General features: G+C 33.6%; 1 protein-coding gene across 4 annotated transcripts in view; it reads right to left on the bottom strand.

The window, feature by feature from the left end:
• The window catches only part of LOC150101831 (constitutive coactivator of PPAR-gamma-like protein 1 homolog), a 326792-nt gene that overhangs the window by 256984 nt on the left and 52336 nt on the right, over positions 1-17472 (bottom strand). For all 4 annotated transcript variants that reach the window (XM_090400106.1, XM_090400107.1, XM_090400108.1 and 1 more), the window contains exon 3: positions 13448-13640. In XM_090400106.1, the coding sequence (XP_090256232.1) occupies positions 13448-13640 (193 nt within the window). The remainder of the gene's footprint in view (positions 1-13447; positions 13641-17472) is intronic.

Here is a 17472-nt window from a genome sequence, read left to right as displayed (position 1 = left end):
ATTATATAAACAACAATGACATATCCAACAAAAACAATATTTTTATTTAAATCAGTTAGTTCATGTAAGTTAAGAAAACAAATTACGAGACAAATACGTAGTATAAAATTATAAAAATTGCAAATTGTACATAAATTTCATTGCACGTAATGCATAAATGTTTTAGACACAATAAAATAAAGTGCATATTTTAATCGTCATCACTATCTTCAGAAATAACATTTCGTAGATGTTCTTAAGTGGTCGGAGATCGTCACCACTTGAAATCTCTTGGACATCATTTGTATAATTCTCATTGCATACTTTGGTTGGTTTAGTCATCAAGAAGTCACTAATAAGACTTTGCTTTCCATGATGCTGCAATTTTTTATTAAGTTCATAGTGTGGCGCTAAACAATTATCCAATTGTCTTGTGAATTTTCCCGAGCACTCCATTGAGGGATCATTATCTGTAAAATAACTTCCTAACTTTCTTGCCAAATCCAATCCTTCTGCTAATTTCTTTAAACCGAATTCTTTAACGGATTCATCACAATCAGAATCTTCGGCAGAACTTCCCCCGACATTTGGTTTGATGCCATCTATTAATTGTACCAGTTCCTCCTCATTTAAATCCGTTTCTCCATCAATTAATTAACTAATTTCGTTTTCAACCATATCGCAAAAGACCTCTCCAAAAATGTGTGCGGCGTTTATTATACGACGTAGCTCGGCATCCACTGCTGGTACAAAATTTTGTTCCAGAACGGCTTCATGCCATATTTTTTTCCAGCAAGCATTCAGCGTAGAGGGTTGTAATTCCTTAATGGACAGAGAAATAACTTTTACACAATTCAATATTGAAAACTCTTTTCACGCTTGAGGCAGTGTCATGTTTGGATTAGATATCATTTTTTTCTAAATTAATTGAAATGTTCGCCGAATATAATATGACTTAAATATTGATTATTCCTTGGTTGAGTGCTTGAATAAGTAAAGTAGTATTAGGCGGCAAAAATGTTATTTTAATATTCAGATGGCTGAAACTTGTTGGGTGGCCTGGTGTGTTATCTAAAATTAGTAGAATTTTGAAGTCAATATTCTTTTTCTCTGTGTAACTTTCTACATCGGGTACAAAACACTTGAAAAACCAATTTTCAAACATACTAGCTGTAACCCATGCCTTTTTGTTGGCCCTACAATAAACAGGTAGGGTGGACTTGTTGAGTCCTTTCATCGAATGAGGATTTCAGGATCAGTTAATAAACATTGGTTTTTGTCATGTAATCACCTGATGCATTACTACAAAATAGTAGCGTAATTCTATCTTCGGAAACTTTGAATCCAGGAGCTGATCTTTCATTTTTCGAAATATATTTGCGTTTGGTTATATTTTTCCAATATATATCAGATTCATCCACATTGAACGCCTGTTCTGCACTGTAACCACCTTCTTTAATGATTTTTAAAAGAGTTCTGCTGGGTATTTCCGGGCAGCTTCTATGTCTGCTGATGCTGATTCTCCCTGGATTTTAAGATGATACAAAGAAAACTGCTTTTTAAAGTTTTCGAACCAACCCTTACTGGCACAAAATCCATGCTGAGAGATTTCTTCTAAAGAATCTTGATCGAGTTCTTTTAAATGTTTATAAACTTTGAGAGCTTTTTGCTTAATAAGATGTCCATCCAAAGGAATTTCCTTTTGAGTACAATCTTCTATCCAAATCATTAGAGATTTCTCCATTATTTCTATTAGAATATCGCGAACACAAGCAACGCGCTATGCACTTACCGTTGACCCAGCAATAACACTTTCTCAGATTTTATGTTCATATTGTTTGATTGTTCGAATTGTTGATTCATTTAAATTCAGAGTCACTGCAACAACTCCTGGTTTTTCAACCGAAAATCGGAGAAAAACCACGTCCAAAATTTTAATTTTTTCTTCGAGAGAAATGAATTTCGTCTTCAATTTGGGTTTTTCCCTTTTGTTGCAGTTTTAGTGGCCATTACAATAAAAATAAACTTTTACATAAAAAAATAGCATTTCACATGTATGTAACTCACCAGATAAACTGCTCAGCATGAGGATAACACACTTATGATTTTAAATGCGCTTTCCTGGCAGAAAACGAAGACAATTTTCAACAATAAACACTTTATACAGTAAACCCTAGATGGCAAACCTATGGCACTCCTGCCAGAGGTGGCATGTCTGAGAATTTTGCTGGCATGTCAACGATTTACAGGTGATATCCTTTTATACGCTTATGAATTATTCAAGTTTTTTTTTAATTGTTATAATACACACAAGCTAAATTTTGTTTTAAACAAGACAGCAGCTATAAAATTGTTCATATGATTGGTGCAGTATTAACAAAAGATTGCACGACCCAAAGACAAAAGCAACCGACAAGTGTTGAGTCGAAATGCTAATTCTCTTCAATCGAATTCCATAACATCTAACTGTCATAACAACATTCACTATTAGTTTTAATACATTCACAACAGGGGTGTCATTTATCATTTCGATGGAACTTCTCATTACTGACTGGCTCAACGTTCAACCCTTGGTTGAATTTTATGGCTTCTTGGCAGGCGAAACTCACACATTCATTCATTACATAGCATGTTTCAATTCTTGGTAGTCTTTTATTTGAAATTAGCCTTTGTGATCTGTCAATGACATAGAGAATTTCAAATGCAATAAAACAAACACTTATTTCATAATTGAAAAATTGAAGAATAGTTTTTAGTTAGTACTGTGTTTTGGTGCAACATATGGTTTGGCTTAAGTCTATACAGCATAGTTTCTGTGAGACGGGACATGTGATTTATTACTAAGTGCTGTTTTTATTCCATCTGTCTCTAATTTCACTATTTGTTGAGAATGACACAGACTGCAAAAGCCTCTGTACAGTACCTTATTCAGTGATACAATAAAACTAAATTCGATACTTATAACTACTTGCGCGATACGGGCAGACACAAATTTAATGAAGATAAAATTTGATTTTTAAGTCCCATGGTGAAAAATATGAAAAAAAATAAAATAAAAATAAAGGGTTACTAGAAATTATAGACTGCGTTGTATAAGTACCGCATTATATGAGGGTTACCTGTATATATAAATTTTATAAAATGGCACAGTTGATAAAATTCAACGTCTTCTTTAAGTTGTTGAGCTACAGAATCACTATGATTAAAGGCATTCTGTCTGAAGCTTTGTAGTTATTAACCGTATCCATATGCTGACTCAAATGTTGGCATCACAGAAAGACTTCATATTCTATGTGATGAAGCTAATGTTAGTCATTTTAATTTTTTTTTTTTAGAAGGAAAGTATCTGAAATGCTCTAACAAGCTTTTCAGCATATTTTCTGAATATTCTCTTGAGGTTTTTCAATTTAATTGAATCTTATGACCTTTTTCTTGACCACTAGTATTAATAAACTAAAGACTTAATTCTGTATGTTAGTCAAGTAAATAGTTTAATATCCAACGTTTCACTGACTAATATCTGTCAGCATTTTCAAAGGAAACACTGGTAAGCAATAGAAAGTAACAAAAATTAGGAAACTAACCAACAATTCTAAAAATTATATAACGTTATCACTGTGTGTGTGATACAATACATGTGTCACAAGTACAACATTTTATTTGTTGAGATATTTAATGTAATTTTCATGAAAGCTCATTTCTTTTTGGTTAAATGATCTGATTAGAGTTTTCCATATATCTGATAGGATTAGGCCTTGATTCTTATTTAAGTTACCTGTTGAACGGGTGACTGTAGCAGCTTCTTTGAATGCTGGAATGGTAGTTCTCTTCTATGTAGGGCATATGACTCATATCCCATTCAATATTATGGTTGGTAGAGGCAAAGTGGGAAGAAAGGCCTAATATATCTTGTCTGTTTCTTGTTTCAAAACTTCTAGATGTCTGTCCAATGTAATTGATACCGCATGAACAGGGTATGCCATAAACTCCAGAGCATTTGTAAAAAGGATGACTATCTTTCGGTGATCTTATAAACTTTTAAATGATCTCAATAGGTTTGAAGGTTACTCTGATATTATATGGTTTTAAAAGAAGAGCTAAAATTTTGGATATGGTACTAACAAATAGAATTGTTATAGAGCTGAAGTATTGGGTTTCATCTCGTTGTCTTTGCGGTATGTCATCAAAGAGAATCTTGTTGATGATTCTTGTAGGGTAGCCATTTAGAGATAGATCTCTGGATATTTTCATTAATTCTTCTTGTAAGTCATCCAGGTCTGTGGTACACTGTATAGCTTTTTTTTTTGAGCATATGGATAATGCTGAGTTTCTGGGATATGTGGTGAGACAAGTCGAAATGGAGGTAGTGTCCAGTGTTAGTAGGTTTTCTATATACCGACAGATTGATGCTATTGTCAGTTTTCTTAATAAGGACATCTAGGAATGGAAGTTTATTATCTTTTTCTAGTTCCGATGTGAACTTGATAGTGTTGTGGAAGCCATTAATTTTGCTTAGATAATCTATTAGTTCTTTTTTGTGATTCCAAATGATGAAGATGTCGTTAAAATACCTAAACCATGTGGTTGATTTAGGGGTAATTTGGGATAAAATTTGTGTTTCTAAATTTTTTAAGAATAGGTCGGCACAAGAAGGAGAGAGAGGGCTACCCATGGCTAATCCTGTAAGTTGTTTGTAGTATGTTTTTTGCCATGTAAAATAATTCGAAGTTAAGCAATGCTTGAACAACTTGGTGATGTTTGGTGGAAACAAATTTTCTAAGATGTCGATGACTTCTGAAACTGGGATATTTGTAACTAGAGATGTGACATCCAGGCTAGCCATAATAATTAATTGAATCTTTTTTTTAATCAAATAAGCAGAAAATTTTAGCATCATTATTCAAACAATGATGTTAATGTGTTAGTTGAAAAGAGGTGTTAATTGCAAGGTGAATAGCAATACACAGTTCAATTTTATTTCATTCTTTTAGTGTTAACAAGCAATTCTTTATTTTTGGACAATGAAAGAACCACACACACAGTTCTCCATTTACACGCAGATTGGTTCCAGAAAATATCGTGAAAATGAAAACTGTGTAAAAAAGAATACAATGCATATGAAAAAAAGAATGGTTCTAGATGTGAAAACCTGATACGAACAATAAGTTATTTTCAAACAAAACACACACACACACACACACACACACACGCATCTCTTAAAAAAATAGTGTCACTAATAAAACAAAAATTCGAAAAGATCCAAATACACCTGCACATATGGTTATTAGTTAATTTTATTCGCCATCACTTTCTGACAGTAGCCACGTTCTTTTGTATGAGACTGGAATAAAATCAATTTAATCACTTTGGCCGTTCTGTTTGTACTGCAATGTCGAAACGTTTTCTTCAGTAAAGAACTAAATTAGCCCTAATTTCCAATAATTCTGAAGGTTTATTTTATTTCATTTATTTTTTTTTTTACCACAAACTCTGCAATTAATTGTTCAAATCCTGTTTTGACTAGATCTTTGTATAATTCTTCATATCGCACCATACATGACTTAGGCTCACGCTTAAACTGTTCAACTCATTGAGTTTTTGGATCATTTGTAAGAAAACGACTTTGAAATTTTACTAGCCATTTGAAGCTCTTCTTTCATTAATCCTGCAGTGAGCATAATCTCTTCATCATCATTATTTTCTTTTTCATCAAGATTGTCAAGAACAGCTTCAATTATTTCGTCATCACTAACAGCCTTGTCAACCATCAATTCTTCAATACGAAAAATCATAAAATCCTTCTCTGCCAAATGTATGTGCTAATCTGATGATATTGGAATATTCAATTGTATGCAAAGGTACAGGGTTTTCCTCTTTTACACATTCTGGCAAAGTAGTTTTCCAGCATGCATTTAAAGTTGATGGTTTCAATTCTGATAACGCCAACTTAGCAAGTTTGATGCAATACAAAATAGAAAATTTCTTCCTCATATCAATAACTGTCAGTAAATTATCCTCATCTGGTTTACCCAAAATGTATCACAATGTACTTCTTATATAGTAAGTTTTGAAGGTAGCAATCACACCCTGGTCTAGTGGTTGTATTAAGGATGCTGTATTAGGTGGCAGAAAACAAAATTGCACATTTGGGTGTTCTAAAACAAGATGGACAGACACATTGTCTATAATCAATAAAACTTTTAAGTCCAGATTTTTTTTCCATCAAATAACATTTAACTTTGGAACAAAACATTGATGGAACCATTCATTAAAAATTTCCTTTGTAACCTAACAAAGGAAACCTGTGCCTTCAGTGCACAGGTAACATGTTAAAACCTACACCTTTCATTGCATAGGGATCCCTATGAAATGAAAGGTGTTAATGAGTAATGGTTTTAATATACGATCTCCTGAAGTATTGCTGCAAAATAATAGTCATGTGATCCTCAGCTGCTTTAAAGCCACCAACATTTTTTTGTGATTTCGCTATATGAGTTCTACTTGGCATTTGTCTACATTCTGTAGTGTAGAGTAATCCCTGATATTTAAAACATCGAGGGGGTTCCATAAAATTCAAGTTTAATATGTACTACACTAGGAAATGATAATTATAATGGAAACACCCCTTTTAAGAGAACTGAATTCAAACAAATATTTTTAAAATAAGTGCCATTTGAACCATGTTAAATCAAAAAAAAAAAAATAAAATACAGTGTAAAAATAGAATTGCTTTTGCTTTCTAAACTTTATTTTGAAATCGTACATAAAAAAGTTATGTAAAAAGAGAATTAGCTGTGTGTGTGTGTGTGTGTGTGTGTGTGTGTGTATATATATACAGGGCGATTCAAAAAGATGGACCCAACTTCATATGGCTATATTTCCTGAACTATACATCGTACGTGAATGATATACATAACATTTGAAAGAGGAGGTTCTAAAGTTTGAAACACTACCACTAGAGTGCTTGCCTAGCGCACAGCAGAGTCAGTTGTGAGCAAAATGGCTACTATACAGCATAAAGTTTTTTGCATTCGTGAGCTCATTAAAACCGAGCCGGCAACTGTGGCACAGCATGCATTTTGTCGTCGTTTCAACATTAAATATCCAATGAGGAAGAGCATTTGTCATTATCTATCGATTTGAGCAAACAGGCTGTCTGGGTAACGGAAAAAGCTCAGGAAGACCATGTATATTGGAGGAGAACGCGAGATGAATTCAGCTACTGTCTTGATGTTATTACCATGCGGCCAAAGGGGGGGGGGGGCGCATTGAACATTTATAAACTTTATAGAAAGTATAATCAAATATATTTTACATCATATTTGTTACTAGTTCTATGTTTGATATATAGACTTACAAAATTGAGTTCATCTGTTTGAATCAACTGTGTGTGTGTGGGGGGGGTTGCTTAGTGGTTTTTGTGAAGACATCAAAACTTTGAAACTACACTCGTTTACAATTTGATCAACTATGGAATTCTATGGACTGCAGTGTCATCCTCCAAGTGGCATGACGTAGATTGAGGTTGATATTTGCTGTCTGGCTTCATGTCAATGTGAAGCATGCAATTAGCTCAGTATTTTTTTTTTTTTTTTACAAGGAGATATGAGAGGGAAATTAGAGGAATACGTCACTACAAAGCACATGGAATTAGAAAAAGAGTAATATCCTGCTTTAAGACATTTCTCTTTACAAAAATTTGCTCATATGACAGTTTTATAATGTACCGTATTTTTTGATAGTAACGTGCACCCCCCAACATTTTCTATGCAGACAGAGAATGGAGGAATTCTTTAAAATCATGTGCGTTGCTGATAGCAGTGGTCGACATGGAAGACAGAAGTACTTCTCGGAGAAAATCCTACACAGCGCAATTCAAGCTTGAAGTGGTAGAAGTAGCAAAGGAAAAAGGGAATCGTGAAGCTGGTAGATTGTTCAGTGTTGGAGAAAGTAGCGTTCGTGAATGGCGAAAGGCTGAAACAGTCCTAAAGCGTTTACACACGAGGAAACGTGCTATGAGGTTTAGAAGGTGGTTGTGGCAACCATAGAAAAAAAAAAAAAAAACACTACTGTATTTTTCGATAGATAATGAGCACCTAATGTATAACGTACACCCCCAACATTTTCATCATGCCTTTTGATATATAGATAACACGCATGCGCCAAAAAATCCTACACAGCGCAGTTCAAGACTGAAGTGGTAGAAGTAGCAAATGAAAAAGGGAATCCTGAAGCTAGTAGATTGTTGAGTGTTGGAGAAAGTAGTGTTCATGAATGGCAAAAGGCTGAAACAGTCCTGAAATGTTTACATACGAGGAAACGTGCTATGAGGTTTAGGTGCTTGTGGCCAACCATAGAAAAAAACTGTTTGATTAAGTTGTTAGTGAAAGAGCTAAAGATATCAGAATATCTACTGTCCGTGCATTGCAGGAATCGAAAAGAATTGCACAAAACGATAATATAAAGGATTTCAAGGCCTACCCATCTTGGGTTTTTGAATTTATGAAGAGAAACAATTTAAGTGTTTTAGCAATTTAAGAAATGGTTTCATTAAAGCAAAAGGGAATGCAGTGGTGTCCAGTGACAATGATTATGCACATGACAATGTATCTTCTGAAATGGAAGCTGAAGAAATACCAAACGAAATTTTTAACGCAATTGATTCTTTCAATATTGAGTCTGATGAAGAATTTTTTGGATTTGAATAGTGTAATGTTCAATAAATATTAAGTAATACTTCTACCTTAGTTTTGTTATTACATTTGCTTTACTTCTCATAACTTTCAAATGCATACTGCGCATGTTCATTTTTTAATGAATTCAGACTTTTTTGTATAGATAACGCATGCATTATCTATCAAAATATACAGTAGTGTTGGATTCGTGTAGGGTGCACACACACACAACAGCAGAAGTTAAAACAATTGTAAGTATTCTAAATTGGCCATCATTCCAGGTGGTTTAACAAAAAAACTCCAACCCCTTGATCTTGCAGTAAAACTATTCAAAGACAATTTGCATGCTAAGTGAGAAGACTGTATGATGAATGGCATCCATGAATATAACAAAACAAGGCAGATGAAAAGAACGGCATATAAAGATACAGTTACGTGGATGGTAGACAGTTGGGCTGCTGTAAGTGAAAACTGTGTTTGAAATGGTTTCATCAAAGCATGAGGGAATGCAGTGGTGTCTGGTGACAATGATTATGAAGCTGAAGAAATACCAAATGAAATCTAACGCAATTGATTCTTTCAATATTGAGTCTGATGAAGAATTTTTTGGATTTGAATAATGTAATGTTCAATAAATATTAAATAATACTTCTGAGTTTTGTTATTACATTTATATTTGTTATATCTTTCGAATGTATACCACCATGCATGTTCATTTTTTAACGAATTTAGACTTTTTTTTTTGTATAGATAACGTGTGCGTTATTATCGAAAAATACGGTATATATATAAAATGTACATAGGTATTTTATAACCTGTGTATGTTTATGTATATGTTTTTTTTTTTTTTTGGGGGGGGGGGATGTGCTCAGATTTTTTGTGAAGACATCAAAACTTTGAAACTGCACTCTTACTGTGGACTGCAGTGTCTTCCTCCAATTGGTATCAGCTGATATTTGCTGTTTGGTTTCATGCAAAATATGAAGCATGCAATTAGTTCAGTTATGATTTTTTTTTACAAGGAGATATGGGTAGGAAATTAGAGGAACACGTAACTACAAAGCACAGAATTAGCGAAAGAGTAATATCCTGCTTTAAGACATTTCTCTTTACAACAATTTGCTCATATGACAGTTTTAGTGACATAAAGCTCCTCTAAATCAACTGATGCAGAGTTTTAGTGAACTGTTCATGACATCATGGTCACTACTTCTCTGTGTTTTGTGGTGAATTGTAAATTGTTTTATTATTTTACTGTTGTTAATAATGGCAGATAATATTCAAAGTAAGGGTGCTGTTGCTCCAGTGAAAAGAAGTGTTAGAGTAAAACTTTAGTTTAATATAAATCAAAATATATATGCCTCGATGTTTCGACTTTCACATTAAGGTCATCTTCTGGAGTATACATATATATACAAAGAAACAAGCTGCACTACAATCTGCATGGTATGCTAAATCCGGATATTTTAAATGTGCTTGAAAGAATCACTGATAATTCAGCTAAATATATTCTGGAAAGTAATAAAGAAAAACTTAGGGCCAAATTTCATATTTTAAAACAATGGCAAAATTTGAATGTCAATCATACAAAATCTAACCAATCAGGATCTCACTTCCCTGACAAACAACTCCAAAAGTGAACAACAAACAAGTGAGACAAGAAGCGACCAACCACATGCAAGCAATGTTCATGTGATCAACCTATCTACCCACACCTTAAATAACGGTCAACTTGCTAAAGGCCTAAAGTTCGAGTAGCACCTAGAACTGTTAATAAATTGGATGTTGTATACCACATAGAAAGAGGCATCAAATCGCTTCCAAAAAATATAGATGATAAAATTCGTTTAGAAACCAGCAATGTTTTGAATAAAAAGAAAACCATATGTAACAATTTGACAAAAACAGATCTAGCAGCAATCATGTCATTAAAAGCTAATCAAGATATAATTATAACAAAATTGGACAAAGGTAATGCCATGGTCATTCTTGACAGATCAACTTATATTCATCAGAAGAATCAACTAGTATCCGATAACAGCACCTATCAGCTTGTGAACTATAATCTGACCAACAGAATAAAGAAAAAAAAAACTGAAATTACTTAAGTCTGTCACCTCATGGCCGTCAGACACTGTTAAAAAATTAATATCCCATTACGCACATTCTCCCAGAATATATGGTGTTCCCAAGGTACACAAACATAACATTCTGCTTCAGCCGATAGTCGAGGGAATAGACAGTCCCAAGAAATTAGCGTCAACACTCAAGGAGTTGGTAGGTCATTCTCTCTCTCTCTCTCTCTCTATATATATATATATATATATATATATATATATAACCAAATCGAACTGATGTAAAGACTGAGATAGATTAATCTCAATCCCTTACATCAGCTCGGTCTCCCAAAAATTGGCAAAAGTCCTTCAAAAGTACAACATCAGGACGTTATTCATCGCTCTTCCAAAAATCAGATCTCTTATAAGCCATCCTAAACCTAAGCATCATAATCTAAAATATCCTGGCAAATATAAACTATGGTGTGACTGTAATGTTCCTTATTATGGTCAAACTAATAAATCTGTTGAACTTCGCATGGAAGAACATAAAAGAGACATCTCCTATAAAAGATCAAATGCTAGTACCTTATACAGCTATGTTCTCTTCTCTAACAATCCTCATGATAATTTTTAAGGTCACTCAGTTTCCTGGGATAGATCTGAAAACATTTTCCATTGCAAGGACGAATTTGAAAGAAATATAGTAGAATCCAGGGAGATCGTCCTTAATCCTGTACATCTGAACAGTGATTTGAGCTATAACATCCCTGAGAGCCATACTGCTGTTGTTCAATACTGGCATTCTCGAAAGTCTACTACCACGCATACAATAAACAATGCATGTAAATAGAACAACTGGAATTTTAATAAGTTTTTTATTTTTAATTATCTAATATAATTAACCTGTGCTTCTCAGTTTTCTTAATATCTTCAGTCTTTTATTATTGTTCCTTCTACCTACAAAGATACCTGATGAAAGCCATAATAAGCCGAAACTAGTTGTATCATTAAAGTTTTCTAACTTATTCTCGGTTTGTTAGTCATTAAATACCTTTTTTTAAATGTATCACAGTAACCGAGTCAATGCTCATGAATGAACACACACACACACACACACACACACACACAGCCTTGTTGTAGCTCCCAATGCAATTTTATAACCAGTAGATAATATTACTAATAGGACTCTAGCGTTGATGTATATTTTTATTTTTCATTTATTTTTATATTTTCTCGTCAGAGGTCAAGCCAATACTTGTTGTAACAGTTGGTCGGCAACTTTAACAAACCATGTAGATAGTTATAGCTTGTTTTCTGTATATAGTGCATATGCTCCAGAAGATGACCTTGATATAAAGGTCGAAACATCGAAAGTGGATCTTAGTTTATATTAAACTGAAGTTTTACTCAAACATGGTAGTTGTCTCCATAATTTTCCAAAATGTATTCGGATCACCGTGTAAGTCTAAAAGAAAAAAAAAAGCAGAATAACTTTTTCAATTGTGAAAATTATTCTAAAATTTTCATTTGCATGAGTGACATAAATAAATGCTTTATTTATATCATTTATGCACATATATAACTGCTTAAAAAATGTTATTAAATCATAACTGCATCTACAAATAATTAAAAAAAAAAAAAGATTCATCACACAACGAAATTCAATATACAACAGTGGTCTGAAACCTAACATGTCATATGACAGAGATATGCATGAATGTGCAAAGCAAACTTCATTCTTCATGCTTTCATCTGGGGAAGTACAAAGTTATTTTTCCTATATTCTTTAGTTGCATTTTTTTTTAATGTCTATCCATATCCATTTGTAAAAGATACACAACTAACTGCATGCTTCACATTCACACGAAGCTAAACAGCAAACTTCAATCCCATGCAGTAGCATTGCCTGAGCACAGAATGATGCCACCATTCACAGGATATCATAGCCGAAGAACAATGACCTATATGAGTGCCCTTTCGAAGTTCCAAATCTTTACAAAAAATGAAGGACTGAAACATTTTTGTGGGTTCTTTTGTAGTTCAGTGATAAAGAATCATCTATTATGAAAATTTTCACATTTCAAGGAGAATTACCTATTCTACATTAGCATCAAAGTTTTGTTTTGCACTACTAGCAGCAATTTTCTTGACTCATAAATAAAATGTTAATGCAGCTATAACCAAATCAAAGCAGTAATATGTAATTAACTATTCACAATTAAAATAGTTACCATACTTTGTAATGTGCATTAATGGTACTTCACAATCTTATTTTCTATTACATATTTCCCCCCCTTTTTTAATAGAAGAAATTAAAGTAGAAAAGAAACTTAATATGTAAGAAGTGACATATAAATTAATTTCCTTTCTCTGAATCAACTAATTAATACAATGAAACTAAATGTTGTACTATACAATTTCAAAATAATTTTCTCTAAAAAATGCCATGTGTTGTGTCCATGAAATATTCAAGATGGGACCTAGCAAATACTGATGGAAATATTTTTAATTCAACTGTGATAGTCTTGTAGAGAAAATCAATAGCCTATTAGATTCCATGTTTATTAGATTCCATATCCAGCATAACAATGGTTTGTATTCATCCACTCAAACATATTTAACCATAATAATCTCTAGTCTCATTCTGTTATAAACCATTTTCACTGCACAGCCAGAACCTAAATTCAGAAAGGATATGTCAAATCTGAAACAATTGTAGAACTAAACACATACCTGGTCCAGTTGAACGATAACGAAGAACACTGTTTTTGTTTCCTTTCAGATAATACTGCACACACTGCTTAAATTTATCAATTCTTTCTGTGCAAGTAGCAAATACCAGTTCACCAACAACATCAAGATCATCCACAGAGTGCAGATTACGGACAAAGTCTACAACTGCTGTGATAAGCGTGTTAGGAGGAATCTATAAGTGAGAAAAATATCTTAAATATACTTAAAGATTTAATATTTTAATATGATTAAAAACTGAAGGAATTTTACTATCTTCCCTTTTGTCTTACAGCAAGTAATTTTGCATTTAGAAACCTGCTTATGGTAAAGTAGTTAATCCTATCTATAATGTCTGTAATTGTGTGTGGCCATGTAAATGTTCTGGCTAGTTTGTCTATTTTGAAGGATGAAAAATCTTTCTTCCCCATATGAGATAAGATAACTCACCTTTAGTTGAAAAGCCTAAATGAAGCCTCTTTAAATCCAAGATAGAATTCAAATCCAGATCTTTCCAACAGAAATGCCAATGTCAATACAGACTAAGCTATGAGTAATGGCTCTAAGAAGATAATTTTTCTGTACAAAATATGCACTTCATTGTAAATGGTCAAAGCTGAAATATTAGTGTAAAAATCAAATTTTTATTTTGAAAATTGAACAAAAACTTAAAAGAATAGATAAAAACAAACTACAGCAGGATTGGTATTAAGAATATGAATAATGTTAATACTAATGCATAACAATAATGAATCTTGGGGGAGTGGGGGGGGTTAAAGTTACATTAATAACCTATTAAGCATTTATTAAATTCATTATAACAAATCTGAAAACGCACCCCAACACAACATCACCAGAGTTAAAGATCAGTACTATCAACATAAGAAGGTTGAAGGGCAAAGAAATGGAGCTAGCGGAGGAATTAGATAAGTACCAGATCGACATAATAGGGGTGACAGAAACAAAAACTGGTGAGATCTTTCTAAGCAATAAATACAAAATGTTATATTCAGGCAATGACAATCAAGGAAAAGAAGGAGTAGCCATAGTATTCAACACAAAATACGAGGCTCATCTTCTTGAATGGCAGGTAGTGTCAAGTAGTGATTTGGGCAAATATCAGAATGGGAACTGGACAATGGGACTTATTTATGCCTATGGTCCTGCAGAAGGTTCTACTAAGGTAGAAGTGGAGGAATTTTTTTTGAGGATCTAGAGAAAGCTACTGAAACAATGAAAAAGGAAAAGTTGATCCTTGTGGGGGATCTAAATAGCAGAGTAGGAAGTGATTATCAGACACACAAAAATGTTTTGGGAAAATTTGGAGAAAAGAGCAAAGCTAATAATAATAGCACATACTTGTTGGATTTCTGCTCAGGACATGGACTGATTATTACTAACACCATGTTCCAACATAAAAATGGGCACATATTCACATGGAGAGAAGAGGCAACGAATAAGAAAAGTCTCATTGACTATGTTATTGTTGATAGTGATGTTTTCTCCCTGGTGCAGGACACCAGAGTGTACAGAGGATTTGAAATTGGAAGTGATCACTATTTAGTCTTGAGCAGGATAAAACTGAATTTCATATTGAAAAGAATGACATGTAAGAATGTTTTAAAGCGAATAACAGTTGAGCAGCTCTCACATGTGAACTGTAGACTAAAATACAAAAAGATTATTGAAGGAAAAATGAAAGAGTATGAGAACAGGAACCAAACCTTGGAGATTCAGTGGCAAGCGTTGAAGAAAACCCTGACTGATTCAGCTAGAGAGGCATGTGGTGAAGTTGTCTGCAAGGATAGAAAATTAGAACTACATGGTGGACACAGGAAGTTAAAGAGGCAGTGAAGGAAAAGAAGAAAGCATATCAACATTCCTGGCAAATAAATCAGCTTGTGCTCTCAGAGAATACAGAGCAATGTAAGAGAGCTAAACAGTGTGTAAAACTAGCTAAACAAAAGTCATGGGAGGACTTTGGCAAGAACATAGAAAATAAATATCAAGGAGGCAAAATATTCTGGAGGTTGTTGAAAAAGCTTAGGAATGGAGGAAAGAGTGCTGTAAAAGGAGTTAGAGATGATAAAGGTGACATGAAAATGGGAGAAAAAGATATCCTTGAAGCATGGAGTAATTACTTTGAAAATTTGCTAAATGAAACAAGCAGTGATGACAGCACAGTATAAAAAACACTGACCAGGCATGCAGTCAGAATACATATCCATACTTGAAGTAGAAAAGCCATCAAAGGCTTGAAATTTGGAAAGGCAGCAGGAGTAGATGATATTCGATCAGAAATGCTGAACTATGGTGGTATAAAAGTCTTACAGTGGCTGCACTGCATAGTTCAGAATGCCGGACAGATGGACGAATTCCAGACGATTGGAGTAGATATCTCATAGTACCCATATATAAAAAGGGAAATGAAACTGAATGTGAGAATTACAGAGGTATATCCCTACTGTGTGTTCCTAGTAAGATGTATGCAAGTATACTTGAGAAACGGTTGAGAAGAATTATGGAAGAAAAGCTTGGTGAAGAACAAGCTGGATTCAGGTCAAATAGAGGCTGTCAGGATCAGATCTTCACTTTAAGACAAATAGTGGAGAAATCATGGGAATATAACAAAGATCTGTATTTAAGTTTTGTCGATTTGGAAAAGGCATATGACAAGATGCCAAGAGAGAAGCTATTCAATATGCTACAGTTATATGGTGTCAATGGGGAATTATATCAAACAATACTTAGTCTTTATTTGAGTTGTAAGTCAGCAGTTAGAATTGAAAAAGTACAGGAAGATGGTTTAATGTTAAATCTGGTGTGAGACAAGAATGTACATTATCCCCTCTGTAATCATTATCTATATGGATCACATTATGAAGGAAAGTGGTATTAAACATGATATCAAAATTGGAGATGTTAATATCAGCTCTTTGCTTTATGCAGACAATGTTATACTTCTAAAGAAATCCGCTACAAGTCTGCAAGATTCTTTGACTAAATTTAATAACTGCTGTAATAGATATGGTATGATGGTCAGCAATAAAAAGACAAAGACAATGAAAATAGGCAGAATCATTGAAAATGTCAACTGTGTTGTGAATGGAGAACCTGTGGAACGAGTAAAACATTTCAGCTACTTAGGGACGATTTTTAGTGAAGATGGCAAATTAAATATGGAAATAGACAACAGAATCAACAAAGCTGGTATAGTAGGAAGTCAATTGAATAAATTCATATGGAATAAGAGAGAAATTAGTCGGAACACTAAATTAGCTGTATAAAAGAAGTGTTCGAACCAGTTTTAACTTATGGATCTGAGAGCTGGGTCAGAAGTAAAACACTTGCCCAAAGATTAGAGGCCGCAGATATGAGAGTCCTGAGAAAGATTAGAGGCGTGAACAGATGGCATCATATTAAAAACGAGAATATTAGGAAAGAACTTGACATTGTTGGCATCCAGGAATGCGTTAGCAGAGCTAATCTCAGGTGGTATGATCACTTGAACAGAATGGGCTAGGAAAGATTAGCAAAGCAAGTGTTCTCTCCCAACTTTGCAGAGAACACTTGTTTTGGAAAATGACCCAGAGGAAGATCAAGATATAGGTGGATTGATACGGTACAAAGTGCCTTAGACGATAGAAATATAAGATCTGGTGATGTTGGAGAGTCTTGACAAGTAACAGACTGATTTGGAGGAAATTTGTAGATAGGAAGTTAGTAATGATGTAAATTTTTCATGTAGTACTATCATATCCTGTACACCCCTTGAGGGTACATGGCTGGAATTATGATGATGATGATGTTTATAAAATGTTGATGCTAATAAACTTAAAAGGACACAGAAAAAAAGAGCAAAGCTTAGTAAATAATGGAGCTACCCTGTATCGCCAACCAAAAGCTAAAAGACTAATAAAAAATTTTAATTAATACTGAAGAGTAATTTAAAAGACAAACCTGGTTGTATATTTTTAGAAGGCAAGCATGACAAAATATTTGGAGTCAAACTTGATTGAGCCTAAAAC

This window comes from Typopeltis vanoorti, chromosome 11 (assembly GCF_054136105.1).
Source record: "Typopeltis vanoorti isolate ZY-2024b chromosome 11, IOZ_Tvanoo_1.0, whole genome shotgun sequence".
Classification (NCBI taxonomy): domain Eukaryota; kingdom Metazoa; phylum Arthropoda; class Arachnida; order Uropygi; family Thelyphonidae; genus Typopeltis; species Typopeltis vanoorti.
Note: the sequence above shows the minus strand (reverse complement) of the source record. Positions and strands in the feature narration are given on the sequence as shown.